Source organism: Rana temporaria, chromosome 12 (assembly GCF_905171775.1).
Source record: "Rana temporaria chromosome 12, aRanTem1.1, whole genome shotgun sequence".
NCBI lineage: Eukaryota > Metazoa > Chordata > Amphibia > Anura > Ranidae > Rana > Rana temporaria.
Window position 1 is genome coordinate 3,305,051 of NC_053500.1, and position 20,626 is coordinate 3,325,676.

Below are 20,626 nucleotides of genomic sequence, written 5' to 3' on the forward strand. Positions count from 1 at the left end.
AAAAAAAAAAAAACGCAGAGGATATTCAAAGTATTTGATCACCTCACCTCTGCAGTTTATGGGGCAGATCCACACAAGAGATACGACGGCGCATCTCCTGATACGCCGTCGTATCTCTGAGGTGCGCCGTCGTATCTATGCGCCTGATTCTTAGAATCAGTTACGCATAGCTTTCCCTAAGATCCGACAGGCGTAAGTCTCTTACACCTGTCGGATCGTAACTGCATTTTTACGCTAGCCGCTAGGGGCGTGTACGCTGATTTACGCGTCCAAATATGTAAATCAGCTAGATACGCAAATTCACAAACGTACACCCGGCCGACGCAGTACATTTACGCCGTTTACGTTAGGCTTTTCCCGGCGTAAAGTTACCCCTGCTATATGGTGGCGTAAGTGCGGCGTACCAATGTTAAGTATGGCCGTCGTTCCCGCGTCGAAATTTGAAATAGTTACGTCGTTTGCGTAAGTCGTCCGAGAATGGGGCTGGACGTAATTTACGTTCACGTCGAAACCAATGAAGTCCTTGCGGCGTATTAGGAGCAATGCACACTGGGAAATTCCACGGACGGCGCATGCGCCATTCGGGAAAAACTTCAATCTCGTCGGGTCACAGAACATTTACACAAAACACACCCCCCTGTCCCACATTTGAATTAAGCGGGACTACGCCGACCGATTTACGATACACCGCCGCAACTTACGGAGCAAGTGCTTTGAGAATACAGCACTTGCCCGTCTAAGTTGCGGAGGCGTAACGTAAATCGGATACGTTACGACCGCCGCAAAGATACGCGGATCTACGTGAATCTACCCCTATATTTTTTTGCACTATAAAAAAAAACAATGGCCCGGATTCAGAGAGCAATTGCGCCTGCGTAACCATAGTTACGCAGCGCAATTGCTGACTTGCTCCGGCGTTACGAATGCTCCTGATTCAGGAACATCGTAATGCCACGCAGATTTTAGGCTGCATTCTTGCGATGACCGCTAGGGGGCGCTCCCATTGTGCTCAGTGTATAGTATGCAAATTGCATACTAACACTGATTCACAATGTTGCGCGGGCCCTGCGTACGCAAGTTACGGAGTTTCCGTACGGCGTCTTTAGCGTAAGGCTGCCCCTTCTAATAGTAGGAGCAGCCAATGCTAAAGTATACCCGCCGTTCCCGCGTCGTGAAATTTGAATTTCACGTCGTTTGCGTAAGTGATTCGTGAATGGAGCTGGACGCCATTCACGTTCACTTTGAAGCAAATGACGTCCTTGCGACGTCATTTGCCGCAATGCACGTCGGGAAAGTTTCCCGACGGCGCATGCGCTTTACGATCGGCGCGGGAACGCGCCTAATTTAAATGATTCCCGCCGGGATCATTTAAATTGCGTGTGCTTACGCCGGGCAATTTTGCCAGCGCGCCCTCGCAATTTACGGAGCTACTGCTCCGTGAATCGAGGGCAGCGGCGCAAATCTGCGGGGGCGCAGGGCAAAATCGTTGCCCTGTGCCTCTGTAATTTATGCGCAAATCTTACTGAATCCGGGCCAATATTTTTTACTTTCTGCTATAAAACATCCAATAAAAAAAAAATCGAATTTCTTCATCAATTTTGGCCAATTCTGCTCCATTTGTGGGGGGAGGGACACATTTTATTTGAGTACATCGTCACACGACCGCGCAATTGTCAGTTAAAGCAAAAAAATAAAAACCACAGAGGGTGATATATAGTATTTGATCACCTCTGCTATTTTATTATATAAAACCTTCCAGGCTAAAATTGTTATGATGTATCTCTTGTTAAAATGTTGCTCCATCTAGTGGCCACAATGCGGTATGATAAAAAAAAAAAAAAAAAAATATTTGATTAAAAAAATATATATATTTTATCATGGCAAGCGAACTGCTTGCCATGATAAAAAATATATATATTTTTTTTTTTAATCAAATATTTTTTTTTTATCAAAATTTTTTTTTATTTTTTTATTTTTTTTGAAGTGATAAAAGTAGATTGGTTAGGAAGGGAAATGGCCAAATAGGACATTTATTTTTGCCCACTTTACTTTTCCTTTTTGTCTTTTTTCTTTTTCTTTTTTTAATATAAATAGTAGCCAAAGTGTTTTATATTTCTTATATTCAGTTACTCTACATTTATAAAAGTCGTGGAGTTTTTTTATATTTTTTTTAGAGAAGGGGGGGGGGGGACACAAATGTTTAAAAAATAAAATAAAATTGTGGGTGTTTTTTTTTATTTTTATGGAGGGCAAACATGACAATCATGTGAAGAAACTTTTTCTATATATTTTTGTACTATATTTTGTAAACTGTCAATTTTATTATCTAAACACATCTTCTCTATACATCTTGTCCTTGTTTGCTAGATAGCAGACGCTCAAATACCTTTAATAAGGATAGCAGAGGCTGCTCTTTAGGCAAACTAGGCAGCCGCGAGGGCCCCTGAGAGGGCGAGGCACAGGGATGGTGGGAACCCCTGATGATGGGCATAGCGGGTGTACAGACCCGGGAACTCAGCACAGGGATGGTGGGAACCCCTCATAATGGGCACAGCGGGTGTACAGACCCGGGAACTCAGCACAGGGATGGTGGGAACCCCTCATAATGGGCACAGCGGGTGTACAGACCCGGGAACTCGGCACAGAGATGGTGGGAACCCCTCATAATGAGGCACAGCGGGTGTACAGACCCGGGAACTCAGCACAGAGATGGTGGGAACCCCTCATAATGGGGCACAGCGGGTGTACAGACCCGGGAACTCAGCACAGGGATGGTGGGAACCCCTCATAATGGGGCACAGCGGGTGTACAGACCCGGGAACTCAGCACAGGGATGGTGGGAACCCCTCATAATGGGCACAGCGGGTGTACAGACCCGGGAACTCAGCACAGGGATGGTGGGAACCCCTCATAATGGGCACAGCGGGTGTACAGACCTGGGAACTCAGCACAAGGATGGTGGGAACCCCTCATAATGGGCACAGCGGGTGTACAGACCCGGGAACTCAGCACAGGGATGGTGGGAACCCCTCATAATGGGCACAGCGGGTGTACAGACCTGGGAACTCAGCACAGGGATGGTAGGAACCCCTCATAATGGGGCACAGCGGGTGTACAGACCCGGGAACTCAGCACAGGGATGGTGGGAACCCCTCATAATGGGCACAGCGGGTGTACAGACCCGGGAACTCGGCACAGAGATGGTGGGAACCCCTCATAATGAGGCACAGCGGGTGTACAGACCCGGGAACTCAGCACAGGGATGGTGGGAACCCCTCATAATGGGCACAGCGGGGTGTACAGACCCGGGAACTCAGAACAGGGATGGTGGGAACCCCTCATAATGGGCACAGCGGGGGTACAGACCCGGGAACTCAGCACAGGGATGGTGGGAACTCCTCATAATGGGCACAGCGGGTGTACAGACCCGGGAACTCAGCACAGAGATGGTGGGAACCCCTCATGATGGGGCACAGCGGTTATACAGACCCGGGAACTCAGCACAGGGATGGTGGGAAACTGCCATTCCACTCCTTGTCAGTGAAGGGTGTGGTTGCTAATTCCTTTGCTCCTGTGCTCCAGAGACCAGGGGCTAGAGTGGCTTCTCTTCCCCCAGGAGGGATGCTGGATCCTGGGGAAGAGCCGGGCGGGGCCCCCCTGGATAGGCCTGTGGAAGATTCTGGGCCTACCCAAAGGAAAGATGAGTCCCTGTCAGCCTCCAGACAGAGGACTGTCAGTAAGTTGAAGCAGATTGAGAAGGAGGAGGAGAAATTGATGGTTTTGATGGCCGAGTTCAGAAAGAAAAAACAGATCTGTGCTAAAGTATACAGTAAGAAAAGACCGGCTCTGAGGCCTGAGCTGAAGGACCTGGAACAAGCTGTGAGGAAACAGAAGGATTTGCTGTATTCTCTGAAGGAGAAGAGCGGAATATTTAAAAAAATATATAAGAATGAGGAGCGATTTAATCGCATGAGAAGAGGAGCCGCTTCATGCATGGAGGATGGGGAAGCCAGCGAGGAGATGCAGGTACAGGCACCTCTGACATTCGCTGAGCCCTCTGCCCCCTTCACACCCCAGCAATGTGGCACATCTCAGGAGGGTGAAGGTCCTGCCATGCTGGATTTCATAACCAAGTTGGAATCCCCTCCAGATGCGGCTTCCCCGGATGGTGATGTCAAGATGGACGCCGTTTCTAGTCCTGTGGAGAGAGCAAGATCCACCATGGAGTCTGCAGCAGCTGAGGGAAGCTCTGATCCCAGCCATAAAATCGCACAGGTGACAACCCAGCAAGCAGGTACAGTGTGTGTGCAGGATGGTGGTGGGAACTTTATTAATGACAATAAGCTTGCTGAGAGTTGTAGTGCTGCAGGCAGTCAGCCCATGGACAATGTACAGCGTACACCTGATAACTGCCAGTCTGCGGAGAGGTCCATGGACAATACAGTGACTTTGCCTGGACCAGGCACAGCGGCTGTACCTGCGAATGATGGAGGAGATGCTGGGTGCAGTAGTGCCACAACTCTGCAGAAGTCTACATTGGACAGGACTGGAGCTGTGTGTACAGAGCGGGGGGAGGGGGTGGGTCCTGCCTCTGCTAATACAATCCCAGCTGAATCAGACGCTTTGCCGGCAGGTGTGACTGTGTCTAAGGACAGGACTGTGAATACTGGGGGTGGAAGGAAATCCTATGCTGGTGTTGCTGCTGCAGGATCTGGGAAGGGGGAACAAGCAGGGAAGGAGCATGGGAATGGGTTGTCTTCCTCCATGTTTAAAAGGAGGAATGTTGTGCAGCTGAGGTGGGAAGGCGGTGGAATCCCCCCACACAGGAGGGCGGTGGTGGATAAGATTCTACAGATGGGGTTCACGCCCGCAGATATCTTCGCCCTGATCAGTCCGGCAGGTTCCTATGAGTATGATTTGTCCTTTCTCCGTCCGGAGTCTTTGGACATTTTTTGGGAGAAATATGAACACGTGTGTAGGGGCCTGCCGGACTGGAAGGGGCTCATGCCCAAGCTTGTCTCCCGCCAGCCACTCATTAAAGTGGTCACGATTCTGGTCCGTAATGAGTCCATACCACCGGGGGATCTATGTATATGGCTGAGGAGGTATGGAGACGTCCTGGGCCCCCTAAAGAAGATTCTGGATGACCGGGGAATATGGACGGGGGGATGGTCTGCTCAGTTGAAACTAAAAGTCATTGACCATGTCGTCCAGCATCTGCCATCCTCAGCTTTCCTGGGGAGGGACAGGCTGACCATCTTCTATCCGGGCCAGCCAAAGCTCTGCAATAAATGTGGAGACAAGAGTCACCTTGCGTCCTCCTGTCCAGTGATGAAGTGCTCTCTGTGCCAGGGTATAGGACATCTGGCTAAGGATTGTAACATCATAAGGTGCAATCTGTGCAATGCGGTGGGGCATCCTTATAGCCAGTGTCCTGAGGCAATGCACAATAAGCCTGAGCTCATGAGGGAGTTCTTCCGCCTGGACATGGAGGATGCTCGGAGCTCAACAGCTGGAGGGCCTGTGAGTCCCTCTGAGTCTGTGCCAATTCCCAATGTGTCCGTGGTGCCCCAGACTGTGCCAATTCCCAATGTGTCCGTGGTGCCCCAGACTGTGCCAATTCCCAATGTGTCCGTGGTGCCCCAGACTGTGCCAATTCCCAATGTGTCCGTGGTGCCCCAGTCTGTGCCAATTCCCAATGTGTCTGTGGTGCCCCAGACTGTGCCAATTCCCAATGTGTCTGTGGTGCCCCAGTCTGTGCCAATTCCCAATGTGTCAGTGTCTTCCCAGTCTGTAAGTAAGGTGTCAGTTGCAGAGAATGTGTCCAATCCTTCTGTGTCTTCTAAAATTGCAGAGGCAGCAAGAGGTGCTGGTGCATCAGGTGCGGTGCCAGTCCCCCTCCCTCGATGCTGCAGGGTTCCTGTTAAGGATGGTGGGGTGCAGAGGAGTGGGGAGGATGGTGAAGAGGCTGGCCTGGGGGTAGATAAGGGAAGGGAGTATGGGGGGGAGGGGGGTGAAGGGTGTGGGGAGGCTGCTGACTCCGGGTTGTCCAAGGATGATATGGAGTGGTTGGAGGATAAAAGGAGGAGAGGCAAAAAGAAGGGGAAAAAAGGAGGTACAGTTACCTTAAGTCCTGAGGTTTTGCCTTTGGCGAATAAATTTACGGTACTGTCTGAGGATGACTATGAATGGGACTCGTTCAGTTCTGCATCCTCTATGGATGAAGAGTGCCAGGGTGCAACGAAGCGCGCTGGTTCTCCAGGGAGAGGGAGGAGCCAGGCTGGGAAACGGCCTCAGCCACCTTAATGGCAGTTCCCACTCACTTTATATAAAAGGTGACATGCATGGTGATGCTCTTTAGTCTGGCTCTCCCGTAGGGATTATGTTGTGCGCAATTTGGTTTGCACCGTTTATTATGTTCTTGTGTTTGTTTCTGTTTTGTATAGTCATATTCAATTGTTTTGTAAATATGTTTTATTTATTATGGTTTTATTGGATATAAGTTGTTGTTTTTAAGATTTTTTCAATAAACAAAATTAACCCCTCATAATGGGCACAGCGGGGGGTACAGACCCAGGAACTCAGCACAGGGATGGTGGGAACCCCACATAATGGGCACAGCGGGTGTACAGACCCGGGAACTCAGCACAGGGATGGTGGGAACCCCTCATAATGGGCACAGTGGGTGTACAGACCCGGGAACTCAGCACAGGGATGGTGGGAACCCCTCATAATGGGCACAGCGGGTGTACAGACCCAGGAACTCAGCACAGGGATGGTGGGAACCCCTCATAATGGGCACAGCGGGTGTACAGACCCGGGAACTCAGCACAGGGATGGTAGGAACCCCTCATAATGGGGCACAGCGGGTGTACAGACCCGGGAACTCAGCGCAGGGATGGTGTGAACTCCTCATAATGGGCACAGCGGGTGTACAGACCCGGGAACTCAGCACAGGGATGGTGGGAACCCCTCATAATGGGCACAGCGGGTGTACAGACCCGGGAACTCAGCACAGGGATGGTGTGAACTCCTCATAATGGGCACAGCGGGTGTACAGACCCGGGAACTCAGCACAGGGATGGTGGGAACCCCTCATAATGGGCACAGCGGGTGTACAGACCCGGGAACTCAGCACAGGGATGGTGGGAACCCCTCATAATGGGCACTGCGGGGGTACAGACCCGGGAACTCAGCACAGGGATGGTGGGAACCCCTCATAATGGGCACAGCTGGTGTACAGACCCGGGAACTCAGCACAGGGATGGTGGGAACTCCTCATAATGGGGCACAGCGGGTGTACAGACCCGGAAACTCAGCACAGGGATGGTGGGAACCCCTCATAATGGGCACAGCGGGTGTACAGACCCGAGAACTCAGCACAGGGATGGTGGGAACCCCTCATAATGGGGCACAGCGGGTGTACAGACCCGGGAACCCCTCATAATGGGCACAGCGGGTGTACAGACCTGGGAACTCAGCACAGGGATGGTGGGAACTCCTCATAATGGGCACAGCGGGTGTACAGACCCGGGAACTCAGCACAGGGATGGTGGGAACTCCTCATAATGGGGCACAGCGGGTGTACAGACCTGGGAACTCAGCACAGGGATGGTGGGAACCCCTCATAATGGGCACAGCGGGTGTACAGACCTGGGAACTCAGCACAGGGATGGTGGGAACTCCTCATAATGGGCACAGCGGGTGTACAGACCCGGGAACTCAGCACAGGGATGGTGGGAACCCCTCATTATGGGCACAGCGGGTGTACAGACCTGGGAACTCAGCACAGGGATGGTGGGAACCCCTTATAATGGGCACAGTGGGTGTACAGACCCGGGAACTCAGCACAGGGATGGTGGGAACCCCTCATAATGGGCACAGCGGGTGTACAGACCCAGGAACTCAGCACAGGGATGGTGGGAACCCCTCATAATGGGCACAGTGGGTGTACAGACCCGGGAACTCAGCACAGGGATGGTGGGAACCCCTCATAATGGGCACAGTGGGTGTACAGACCCGGGAACTCAGCACAGGGATGGTGGGAACCCCTCATAATGGGCACAGCGGGTGTACAGACCCGGGAACTCAGCACAGGGATGGTGGGAACCCCTCATAATGGGCACAGCGGGTGTACAGACCCGGGAACTCAGCACAGGGATGGTGGGAACCCCTCATAATGGGCACAGCGGGTGTACAGACCCGGGAACTCAGCACAGGGATGGTGGGAACCCCTCATAATGGGCACAGCGGGTGTACAGACCCGGGAACTCGGCACAGGGATGGTGGGAACTCCTCATAATGGGCACAGCGGGTGTACAGACCCAGGAACTCAGCACAGGGATGGTGGGAACCCCTCATAATGGGGCACAGCGGGTGTACAGACCCGGGAACCCCTCATAATGGGCACAGCGGGTGTACAGACCTGGGAACTCAGCACAGGGATGGTGGGAACTCCTCATAATGGGCACAGCGGGTGTACAGACCCGGGAACTCAGCACAGGGATGGTGGGAACTCCTCATAATGGGGCACAGCGGGTGTACAGACCTGGGAACTCAGCACAGGGATGGTGGGAACCCCTCATAATGGGCACAGCGGGTGTACAGACCTGGGAACTCAGCACAGGGATGGTGGGAACTCCTCATAATGGGCACAGCGGGTGTACAGACCCGGGAACTCAGCACAGGGATGGTGGGAACCCCTCATTATGGGCACAGCGGGTGTACAGACCTGGGAACTCAGCACAGGGATGGTGGGAACCCCTTATAATGGGCACAGTGGGTGTACAGACCCGGGAACTCAGCACAGGGATGGTGGGAACCCCTCATAATGGGCACAGCGGGTGTACAGACCCAGGAACTCAGCACAGGGATGGTGGGAACCCCTCATAATGGGCACAGTGGGTGTACAGACCCGGGAACTCAGCACAGGGATGGTGGGAACCCCTCATAATGGGCACAGTGGGTGTACAGACCCGGGAACTCAGCACAGGGATGGTGGGAACCCCTCATAATGGGCACAGCGGGTGTACAGACCCGGGAACTCAGCACAGGGATGGTGGGAACCCCTCATAATGGGCACAGCGGGTGTACAGACCCGGGAACTCAGCACAGGGATGGTGGGAACCCCTCATAATGGGCACAGCGGGTGTACAGACCCGGGAACTCAGCACAGGGATGGTGGGAACCCCTCATAATGGGCACAGCGGGTGTACAGACCCGGGAACTCGGCACAGGGATGGTGGGAACCCCTCATAATGGACAGACATATGATTGGAGTGAGGAGATCCTCACCAATCAGGAGTGAGTATCGCTGCCATGGGGAAGGGAGTCTTTGAACAATAAAGCAAAGAAGTGCAAGCTCAGCTGCCAAGGAATGTCTGGAGGTCACGTGTAGTCAGCAGTACTGAGAGGAGCTGGGCTCAGGGAAGGGGGAATGCTGCAATCAGCTGTGTGTGGGGAAGTCTCCTCTCTGCTGATCACATTGAAGGAGGAGGGGCGGAACTATAGTGCCGGGGTCGTTGTTTCCGGCGGAGGGAGGAAGAAGCCGTTACACCGGAAGTGCCATCCATGTGCGGCTTTGGAGGGCAAAGTGAAGATGGCGGCCCGGCTGTCAGTTCTGCTCCGAGTCCGGGGAGGCGCTGTGTGCTGCTGGAGGGTGAGACCACCTACCTCCTTTACTGCGCCTACATACCCCCATAGTACCTACCGCCCTGTGTTCTGCTAGAGGGTGAGACCCCCCCATACCCACAACAGTACCCCCTGCTGGAGGGTGAGACCCCCCCATGTACCTACCTCTTCCCCCTCACCCAATATATTTATTGCTGTAGGTGAAGAGACTTCAAATACCCTCCATGGTACCTACCTTCCCACTATAGAACCTACTTGTCTGTACCCTGCTGGGGGTCAAAACCCCTCAAATACGCACCTACCCCCCCCCCCCCCCATAGTACACCTACCTCCTCCGCTGTACTGACATACCCTCGCAGGACCTGCATATACCCACCACCTACCCCTTATAATACCTACCTACCCCACAGTGCCCTCTGCTTCAGGGTTAGAGACCCCAAATACCTCTTTCCCTGTACATGCCTAACTACCCCGCATACCTACCTGTACCCTGCTAGATTGGATGAGGTCCCACATACCTACCTACCCCACTGTAGCCTCTTCTGCAGGGTGAGACCTCCCCCCAATGTACCTACCCCCCCCCCCCCCCCCCAATGTACCTACCTCCCCCCCAATATTTTTCCTGCTGGAGGGTAAGAAACCTCAAATACCCTCCATGGTAACTACCTATACCTTCTAGCACCTACTTATTTGTACCCTGCTGGGGGGGTGAGACACAAATACCCTCCTCGCTTTTCCTTCCTACCCGCCCCCATAGTACTTACATCCTCTAATGTACCTACCTCCTCTACTGAACCTTCCTACCCCCAAAATACCTGCCTCCTCTAGTGTACCTTCCTACCCCCATAGTACCTACCTCCTCTACTATACATTCCTACCCCCATAGTACCTACCTCCTCTACTATACATTCCTACCCCCATAGTACCTACCTCCACTGTACCTTCCTACCCCCATAGTACCTACCTCCTCTACTATACATTCCTACCCCCAAAGTACCTACCTCCACTGTACCTTCCTACCCCCATAGTACCTACCTCTACTATACATTCCTACCCCCATAGTACCTACCTCCTCTACTGTACCTTCCTACCCCCATAGTACCTACCTCCTCTACTATACCTACCTCCTCCAATGTACCTTAATTCCCCCATAAGTCCTACCTCCTCTATACCTTCCTACCCCCATAGTACCTACCTCCTCTACTATACCTACCTCCTCCAATGTACCTTCCTTTCCCCATAAGTCCTACCTCCTCTATACCTTCCTACCCCCGTAGTACCTACCTCCTCCAATGTACCTTCCTTTCCCCATAAGTCCTACCTCCTCTATACCTTCCTACCCCCGTAGTACCTACCTCCTCCAATGTACCTTCCTTTCCCCCATAGTACCCACCTCTACTGTACCTACCACCTCTACTGTACCTTCCTACCTCCATAGTACCTACCTCCTCTACTGTACCTTCCTGCTCCTATAGTACCTACCTCCTCTACGATACCTTCCTGCCCCCATAGTACCTACCTCCTCTATGATACCTTCCTTCCCCCATAGTACCTACCTCTACTGTACCTTCCCACCCCCATATTACCTACCTGCCCCATAGTACCTACCTCCTCTACTGTACATTCCTTCCCCATAGTACCTACAACTTCTGTACCTTCCTTCCTCCATAGTACCTTCCTTCCTCCTCCACTCTACTTACCCCCATAGCACCTACCTGCCCCATAGTACCGTACCCCTCCCCGACTGTACTTGCCCCCCACCCCCTGTTGGAGGGTGAGTTACCCCACCTCTTCCACTGTACCTACCTACCTGTACCCCCTGATGGAGGGTAAGAGGACCAGATACCTACCTTACCACCTCCCCTGTTGGAGGATGAGAGCTCTAAATAAATACATTTCTGTTCCCTTCAATGTACCGACCTACATCTCCCCCCGAGGAAGAACGACGCGCTGTACTCGCTCTTCTCCCGACACGCACGGCGGAGTGCAGCCGAGTCCCGGCACTGCGCTTTGTTTTCATTATGGGCGGAGTCTGAGGGGTTTGTTGTCTCTGTCCGTGTTATGGGCGGTTCCTCCCCCCACTAATTGTCACCAACACAGGAAGTGAGGCACAACCTGGGGGAAACAACAAGTGGGGACACCTTCCTCCGACTTCCTGTTCTGGGGACAGCGGTCACATTCTGGATTTTTTTTTTAAATTGTCCCAGTGACCCCCCCCTCGTGGAATGGGGGAGGGACCACAGACAACAATAAGCCCCTCCCCCCACCCCATTCAAAACAGGAGATCTAGTTTAAGCAGTGATGTCACCTATATGGTTACATAGTAAGAAAAAAGACACAAGTCCCCCCTCTGTGTGTGATTCTATTGTATATCTCTGTATGTTGGGGTCGGTCAGGTGATTATCCAATCGTTTCTTTACACCATCGATGCCCCTCCCCCAATGAGACCACCGCCTGTGGAAGGGAATTCCACATCCTTGCCGCTCTTACAGTAAAGAACCCTCTACCTAACTGTGTGTTTTGTAGTGAATATGTTACTGATGACCGGATTGTCTCGTCTTTTCAGATCTCCACCAATCACCTGAAAACCTGTCCGAAACCCACCGGGAGCCCCCGCCTGCTGAGCACTCTCCCCCCTCCCCCGCCTAGACATGGGGGGGATCAGTTCAAATTCGGGGTAAGTCTGTCTGTACATTTCACACTGCGATGTTCTGTCTGTTCCCTGAATGCAACAAATGTATCCATGTCTGTCTGTCGTCCTCCCCCGCCGCTACCGTCCCACCTGCCATCCTAAACCCCCCCCCCCCCGCCACTACTGTCCCCCTAAACCAATCCAATCCCCCCCCCCCCCTCCCCCGCCGCTACCGTCCCACCTGCCGTCGTCCTAACCCCCCCCAGCCACTACCGTCCCACCTGTTGTCGTCCTAACCCACCCCCCCCCCCCCGCGATAAAGCCTGCCGTCGTTCTTCCCCCCCCCCCCCCCCCCCCGCTACAATCCCACCTGCCGTCGTCCTAAACTCCACCCCCCTCTCTACAATCCCACCTGTCGTCCTAAACCCCACCCCCCGCGATCAAGCCTGCCGTTGTTCTAGCCCCCCCCCCGCCACAATCCCACCTGTCATCGTACTAAACCCCACTCCCGCGATCAAGCCTGCCGTCGTTCTTCCCCCGCCCCCCCGCTACAATCCCGCCTGCCGTCGTCCTAAACCCCACCCCCCGGATAAAGCCTGCCGTCGTTCTAAAAAAAAAAACGCCGCTACAATCCCGTCTGTCATCGTCCTAAACTCTGCCGCCGCGATCCCACCTGTCGTCATCCTAAACCCCACTCCCGCGATCAAGCCTGCCGTCGTTCTTCCCCCGCCCCCCCGCTACAATCCCGCCTGCCGTCGTCCTAAACCCCACCCCCCGGATAAAGCCTGCCGTCGTTCTAAAAAAAAAAACGCCGCTACAATCCCGTCTGTCATCGTCCTAAACTCTGCCGCCGCGATCCCACCTGTCGTCATCCTAAATCCCACCCCCGCGATCAAGCCTGCCGTCGTTCTACCCCCGCCCCCCCTACAATCCCACCTGTTGTCATCCTAAATCCCACCCCGCGATCAAGCCTGCCGTCGTTATACCCCCGCCCCCCCTACAATCCCACCTGTCATCGTCCTAAACCCCGCGGCCACGATCCCGCCTGTCGTCATCCAATACCCCACGCCGCCGCGATCCCACCTGTCGTCGTCCTAAACCCCACCCCAGCGATCAAGCCTGCCGTACAACCCCCCCCCCCCCCCCCCCCTCCCTCGCCGTTACAATCCCGCCTGTCATCGTCCTAAACCCCGCCTCCGCGATCCCACATGTCATCGTCCTAAACCCCGCCTCCGCGATCCCGCCCGTCGTCATCCAATACCCCACGCCGCTGCGATCCCGCCTGTTGTCTCACACCCCCATGCCGCTGTGCTCCTGCATGTCCTCCCAAACCCCCGCCGCACTCGCCACCCACCCCGCTTTTGCCACACACTCAACTGTCAAGCCCCCCCCGCTGCGATCCCGCCTTTTGTAACAACAACCCCCCACTGGCATGATCCTGCCTGTTCTGTCCTCTCTCCCCCCCCCCCCCCCCCGCCTCATCATGTGTTCCAGTATGTAATCTTCTCACACATTGTGGTTTTGCTGCTCAGAGTTTTTTCAGGTGACTTGTTTTGCTCTTTGTGATATTTCCCTTTTCTTTCTGTGCCAGTAGCCGGTCACCTGGAAGTCTCTGGCGATCACGGTGGCTCTGGGTGGAGTGGTGTTGGTGGGGATGAAGTATTTGAAGAAAGAGAAAGAAGAGAGTAAGTTCTGTTCTCCATCCGTAGAGCAGGGTTGACAAATTTGCTTGGAATCTAGGAGCCAGCTAAAAAAGTTAGGAGCCAGAAAACGCACCCGTCCCGACGAGCTCGCGCACAGAAGCGAACACATTCGTGAGCAGCGCCCGCATATGTAAACGGTGTTCAAACCACATGTGAGGTATCGCCGCGATTGGTAGAGCGAGAGCAATAATTCTAGCCCTAGACCTCCTCTGTAACTCAAAACATGCAACCTGTAGATTTTTTTTAAACGTCGCCTACGGACATTTTAAAGGGTAAAAGTTTGTCGCCATTCCACGAGCGGACGTAATTTTGAAGCGTGACGTGTTGGGTATCAATTTACTCGGCGTAACATTATCTTTCATAATATAAAAAAAAATGGGGATAACTTTACTGTCGTCTTATTTTTTTAATTAAAAAAAGTGTAATTTTTTCCCAAAAAAGTGCGCTTGTAAGACCGCTGCGCAAATACGGCGTGACAGAAAGTATTGCAATGATCGCCATTTTATTCTCTAGGGTGTTAGGATAAAAAATATATATAATGTTTGGGGGTTCTAATTAGAGGGAAGAAGATGGCAGTGAAAATAGTGAAAAATGACATTAGAATTGCTGTTTAACTTGTAATGCTTAACTTGTAATACCAACGGCCACCACCAAATGGCGCCAGCTCACACATCTGGTGGTAATAACTTGTAATACCAACGACTCACCACCAGATGGCTCCAGCTCACAAAAAAAAAATATATATATTTTTTTGCCCCCCCTTCCAAGCCAAGTCGCCAGGACACTATTTCTAGTCGCCATGGCGACCAGGATTTGTCGAGCCCTTCCGTAGATGATAGGGGGCGCTCTCCTATCTGGGGTGAAATAACCGCCTATATGGTAATTTTAGTTGGCTGGTTTGTACAGGAAGTGGGAGGTGTTGGCAGTGTATGTGTGTGTGTATAATACTGTGTGTGTGTGTGTGTGTATATATATATATTATAATTTTCATATTGTGTATGAATGAACTTCCTGTATTCATTTCCCCATTTCAGAGATGGAGAAGGAGAGGACCAGGTCTATGGGGAAGCCATTACTGGGCGGACCGTTCTCGTTAATCGACCACACCGGTTTACCGAAGACCGACCAGCATTTCCTGGGTCAGTGGGTCCTGCTGTACTTCGGCTTCACCCATTGTCCCGACATCTGTCCGGAGGAGATCGAGAAGATGATCGAGGTGGTGGATGAAATCGGTAATATGTGACGGATGTCTAAATTGTTGCCGTGATAACGCTGAACAGCGTCTGGGTTAGAGTTTTTGCTGGGGGGGGACGACGGCATAAGAAGGCATGGGATGGGGGTGGTAAGGGAGATGGTATGTGGGGTATCTGGAGTGTACAGGGAAGTACAATGGGTGGGGTGAAAAGTGGAGAAGGTACGTGGGGGTACAGGTAGGTACAGAAGAGGGGGGTTGAGGGGTACAGTGAAATGGTGGGGTACCAGGAGGGTTTACAGTAGGGTTGTCCCGATGCCACTTTTTTGAGACCGAGTACAAGTACCGATACTTTTTTTCAAGTACTCGCCGAATACCGATACTTTTTTTTTTTAATGTGATATGACAGTATTTTTTTTTCTTCTTCTTCTTTTTTTTTTTTTTTTTTTTTTTTTTACAGTGTTTTTTTTTTTTTTTTTTTTTTAAGGGGGGGGGGGGGGGGGTAGTGGATTGTCAGAGTGTGTGTGTGTTTTTTTATTAGCCCTGTTGGGGGTCTTTGGTGAGATATCAGGGGTCTTAACAGACCTCTGACATCTCCCCTTTAGGACAGAGAAAGGGACGAAGGACACAGATTCCCCAGTCCCTTTCTCAGCAGCCTCAGCTGAAATGAATGGAGAAAAGCTCCTCTCCATTCATAAACTGAAGCATTGTAAACACAGGAGGTTACGATGTTTTAGTTATGTGAATGGACAGTCAGTGATCACTGACTCTGTCCATTCGGAAAAGGTAGGAGCCGGGTTTAGCGGCTCCTACCTCCGCTCTCCTTCCTGACAGATTGGGGGGGGAGCGGCACAGAGGGGGAGAACTCATCACGGAGTGGGAGCGGCATGGATTGGGGGGAAAGATGGCACGGAGGGGGGAGCGGCATGGATGTGGAGAAGACATCATGGGGGGAACAAGACGGCATGGGGGAGAAGACATCAGGGGGGGGGGGGGGGAGAAGACAACAGAGAAGACTTGTAACTCCCCCCACCACCCGATACCTGACAGTACAAGTACTCTGGAAATGCTTGGTATCGGTCCCTATACTAGTATCGGTATCGGGACATCCCTAGTTTACAGGTAGTTATGGGATGGGGGAGGTAGGTGGGGTATTTGAGGGGTACAGTGGAAGGTAGAGGAGTCTCATTTTCCAGTGAAGTGTACAGGTGGGTATGGAAGGGGAGTACATAAGCTGTAGACGTTTTCCCTACACTTCCTGTTCTATCACTGGGACAGGAAGTGAAGTGAAATGTCTCCAGTGGGGACACGGATGCAGGAAAAAGCCTGACTGGGGTTGTAATCTTCCTCCTCTCTGTGTAGAGCTGATCGGTTTCGCCTGGGTTTCCGCTCTGATCGGGTTTGGGATTGGTTGATGGAACGGGGGTAGCTCAGGGTAACGATGCTCGGGTGTCCGGCTTTATAAAGTGTTGATTTCTCTCTTCCAGATGCCATGAAGGGCGTTCCCAATCTCACTCCTCTATTTATCTCTATTGATCCCGACAGGGATAACCCAGAGGCAGTAGCCAAATATATTAAAGGTAACAACTTCTTCCAGTCATTGTTATGTGTAGGGGGGTGGAGGAGGGCGAGAGAGAGAGACACTGCTTATAGCTTGCAGAGCTGGGGACTGTGTGGAAGTGGCCATCTTGGTAGAGGCAGGGCTTTGCTTCCTCATGTCAGAGCCTCCAGCAAGGAAAACATTGAGCACTGAGTGTTCCACAGAATGAGTGAAGAAGAAACCAAGAGATTATTGCACTGCAGGCCCTCATTCCAAATCTCTGGAGATTGCCAGGCTTAGAAGCAGGGAGATCCTTGCACTGCAGGTCCTCAGGTACAGCTTCCTCTCCGGCAAAGAGAACGGTGAGCAGCACAGAAGTGACGTTGCTGAATCTCATTCCAAATCGCCGGAGATTGCCAGGCTTAGAAGCAGGGAGTTCTTTGCACTGCAGGTCCTCAGGTACAGCTTCCTCTCCAGCAAGGAGAACAGTGAGCAGCACAATAGTGAACCCTGCCTAATCTGCAGAGATCATCCGGCTTGAAAGCAAGGAGATCTCTGCACTACAGGTCCTCAGGTACAGCTTCCTCTCCGGTAAAGAGAACAGTAGTGACATCAAATCTCCTGAGACTACCAGACTTGGAAAGCGGGGAGATCCTTGCACTGCAGGTCCTCAGGTACAGCTTTCTCTCCGGCAAAGAGAACAGTGAGCAGCACAGAAGTTGCGTTGCTGAATCTCATTCCAAATCTCCAGAGATTGCCAGACTTCAGAAGCAGGGAGTTTTTTGCACTGCAGGTCCTCAGGTACAGCTTCCTCTCCAGCAAGGAGAACAGTGAGCATCACAATAGTGAACCCTGCCTAATCTCTAGAGATCATCCGGCTTGAAAGCAAGGAGATCTCTGCACTAGAGGTCCTCAGGTACAGCTTCCTCTCCGGTAAAGAGAACAGTAGTGACATCACCAAATCTCCTGAGACTACCAGACTTGGAAAGTGGGGAGATCCTTGCACTGCAGGTCCTCAGGTACAGCTTCATCTGCTGCAAGGAAAAGTGAGCAGCACAAGAGTGACTCTGCCTGATCTCTGGAGATTACCAGGCTTGGAGGTAAGGAGATGTCTGCACTACAGGTCCTCAGGTACAGCTTCCTCTCCAGCAATGAGTAGCACAGTAGTGACGTTACTGAATCTCATTCCAAATCTCTGGAGAGTGCCAGGTTTGGAAGCAGGGAGATTCTGTCAGTGCAGGTCCTCGGGTACAGCCTCCTCTGCAACAAGGAAAAGTGAGCAGCACAATAGTGACCCTACCTAATCTCCAAAGATCGTCGGGCTTGAAAGCAAGGAGATCTTTCCATGCAGGTCCTCCAGGTACAGCTTCCTCTCCAGCAAGGAAAACAATAAGCAGCACAAAAGTGACCTCACCAAATTCCATGAGACTAGAAGCAGGGGGATCCTTGCACTGCAGGTCCTCTGGTACAGCTTCCTCTCCAGCAAGGAGGGAGTGTGAACCTTTCCCTTTCCCTGCATGGACCTAGGAAAGGGTCACTTCGAAGTGCCGTGTGTACTGAGCCAGAGCTGTGTTCATGGCAAGCTTGGCTAGCGCCGGCATCAGCAATGGCTCCGCCCACCGCCATCTTTCGCTAAAAACCCAGTAAGGTGGCTGTCGGGAACTTGTTTTCATCTCTTTTAAAATTTTCTGTGGTAAGGGTCAGCAAGTTGCTTTTTTCCACATTGGAGCCAGACTTCACTCTATTGCTTGGGGCGTCACGCTCCTAATCTGTTTTTCACTTGGACTATTGATTATTTGTTTTTATTTATATGTACTACACAATCTTGATTGATATTTTCACACAGCCTTCTGTCATTTGAAGGCCTTCAATTATTATTTTTTTAGCGCTACTCCATTTTTTTGTTTAAAATTTTCTGTTGCCTCTTCAGAATTTTCCCCCAAACTGATCGGTCTTACGGGGACGCCGGAGCAGATTTCGCAGGTGGCGAAGGCGTACAGAGTGTACTTCAGCCCGGGGCCCAAAGACGAGGACAGCGATTACATAGTGAGTGTGAAGATTAATTCCTATCCCACTGATGACTGCAGCATGGTTGGCATGGCGGGGGGTGGTGCCGCCTGTCCCCATGGTGGGGGGGGGGGGGGGAGGTGGTGTCTGTCCCCATGGCGGCTGCGGGGGGGGGGGTGCTGGTGTCTGTCCCCATGGCGGGGGGGTGGTGGGTGTCTGTCCCCATGGCGGGGGGGTGGTGGGGGTGGGTGTCTGTCCCCTTGGTGGCTGCGGGGAGGTGGTGTCTGTCCCCATGGCGGCTGCGGGGGGGGGGTGGTCATGTCTGTCCCCATGGCGGGGGGGTGGTGGGGGTGGGTGTCTGTCCCCATGGTGGCTGCGGGGAGGTGGTGTCTGTCCCCATGGCGGCTGCGGGGGGGGGGGGGGTGCTGGTGTCTGTCCCTATGGCGGCTGCGGGGGGGGGGGTGGTCATGTCTGTCCCCATGGCGGCTGCCGGGGGGGGGGGGGTGGTCATGTCTGTCCTGTCCCCATGGCGGCTGCCGGGGGGGGGGGGGGGTGGTCATGTCTGTCCCCATGGCGGCTGCCGGGGGGGGGGGGTCATGTCTGTCCCCATGGCGGCTGCCGGGGGGGGGGGGGGGGTGGTCATGTCTGTCCCCATGGCGGCTGCCGGGGGGGGTGGTCATGTCTGTCCCCATGGCGGCTGCCGGGGGGGGGGGGGTGGTCATGTCTGTCCCCATGGCGGCTGCCGGGGGGGGGGTGGTCATGTCTGTCCCCATGGCGGCTGCCGGGGGGGGGGGGTGGTCATGTCTGTCCCCATGGCGGCTGCCGGGGGGGGGGGGTGGTCATGTCTGTCCCCATGGCGGCTGCCGGGGGGGGGTCATGTCTGTCCCCATGGCGGCTGCCGGGGGGGGGGTGGTCATGTCTGTCCCCATGGCGGCTGCCGGGGGGGGGGGGGGGTGGTCGTCATGTCTGTCCCCATGGCGGCTGCCAGGGGGGGGGGGGTGGTCATGTCTGTCCCCATGGCGGCTGCCAGGGGGGGGGGGTGGTCATGTCTGTCCCCATGGCGGCTGCGGGGGGGGGGGGGTGGTGTCTGTCCCCATGGCGGCTGCGGGGGGGGGGGGTGGTGTCTGTCCCCATGGCGGCTGCGGTGGGGGAGGTGGTATCTGTCCCCATGGCGGCTGCGGGGGGGGGGGGGGGTGGTGTCTGTCCCCATGGCGGCTGCGGTGGGGGAGGTGGTATCTGTCCCCATGGCGGCTGCGGGGGGGGGGGGGTGGTGTCTGTCCCCATGGCGGCTGCGGGGGTGCTTTGTACATGTGATCTCTACCCCCAACCATAACCCCGTGTTTTATGCCCCCCCAGGTTGACCACACCATTGTGATGTATCTTCTTGCCCCGGACGGTTCCTTTGTGGATTATTATGGACAGAACAAGAACAACCGCGACATCGCCGGATCCATCGCACTGCACATGGCCAAATTCCAGCAGAAGCTTTAATGCAGTGCTTGGGGGAGGGGAGAGTCATCTTTGTTTACGTTCTTCTTCTTTTTTTTTTTTATACAAATTATTTTCTGTTGCAAACTGAAGTATAAATTATGATTTATCTATAATAAATAGAGCATTGATTTTTTTTCAGCGTGGTGTCGCATTTACCTGCAGGTGTCTTATCTTCTGTGTACCTTGTGCTGGACTTGTACTCTTTGTATATTAATTGAGAGATATATATATATATATATGATAGGTGGATACTACCTGAGCCCACCAATCGGCACCACTTGCTCCCTAAGCAGCCCCGTTGATTGGTGTATTGTTTGGGGGGCAGGGGGGGGGGGGCGCGGCGGCCCGCTGGAGAGCCCGGCCTCTGCTTTGTTATGGGAGAGCCGCAGTCTGACTCTCCTGTGTGCTGCCGGCACGGGGAATTTGAACCC

General features: G+C 53.3%; 1 protein-coding gene across 1 annotated transcript; it reads left to right on the forward strand.

Moving 5' to 3' along the window:
- Positions 1–9,551: 9,551 nt before the first annotated feature.
- On the forward strand, positions 9,552–20,350 carry LOC120919392 (protein SCO1 homolog, mitochondrial). Its single transcript, XM_040331545.1, has 7 exons — positions 9,552–9,658; positions 12,197–12,307; positions 13,857–13,947; positions 15,000–15,197; positions 16,645–16,737; positions 18,628–18,743; positions 20,061–20,350. Exons 1-7 carry the CDS (start codon positions 9,599–9,601, stop codon positions 20,193–20,195), a joined length of 804 nt encoding a protein of 267 aa, XP_040187479.1. The 5' UTR covers positions 9,552–9,598; the 3' UTR covers positions 20,196–20,350.
- The last annotated feature ends 276 nt before the right edge of the window (positions 20,351–20,626 follow it).

What these genes read in the sequence shown, in the direction of transcription:
- LOC120919392 (XM_040331545.1), top strand. Translation starts at nt 9,599, where the DNA reads ATGGCGGCCCGGCTGTCAGTTCTGCTCCGAGTCCGGGGAGGCGCTGTG. An exon ending in GCGCTGTGTGCTGCTGGAGG is followed by an intron (nt 9,659 to 12,196) that starts GTGAGACCACCT and finishes TCGTCTTTTCAG; the next exon opens with ATCTCCACCAATCACCTGAA. An exon ending in CGAGGTGGTGGATGAAATCG is followed by an intron (nt 15,198 to 16,644) that starts GTAATATGTGAC and finishes TCTCTCTTCCAG; the next exon opens with ATGCCATGAAGGGCGTTCCC.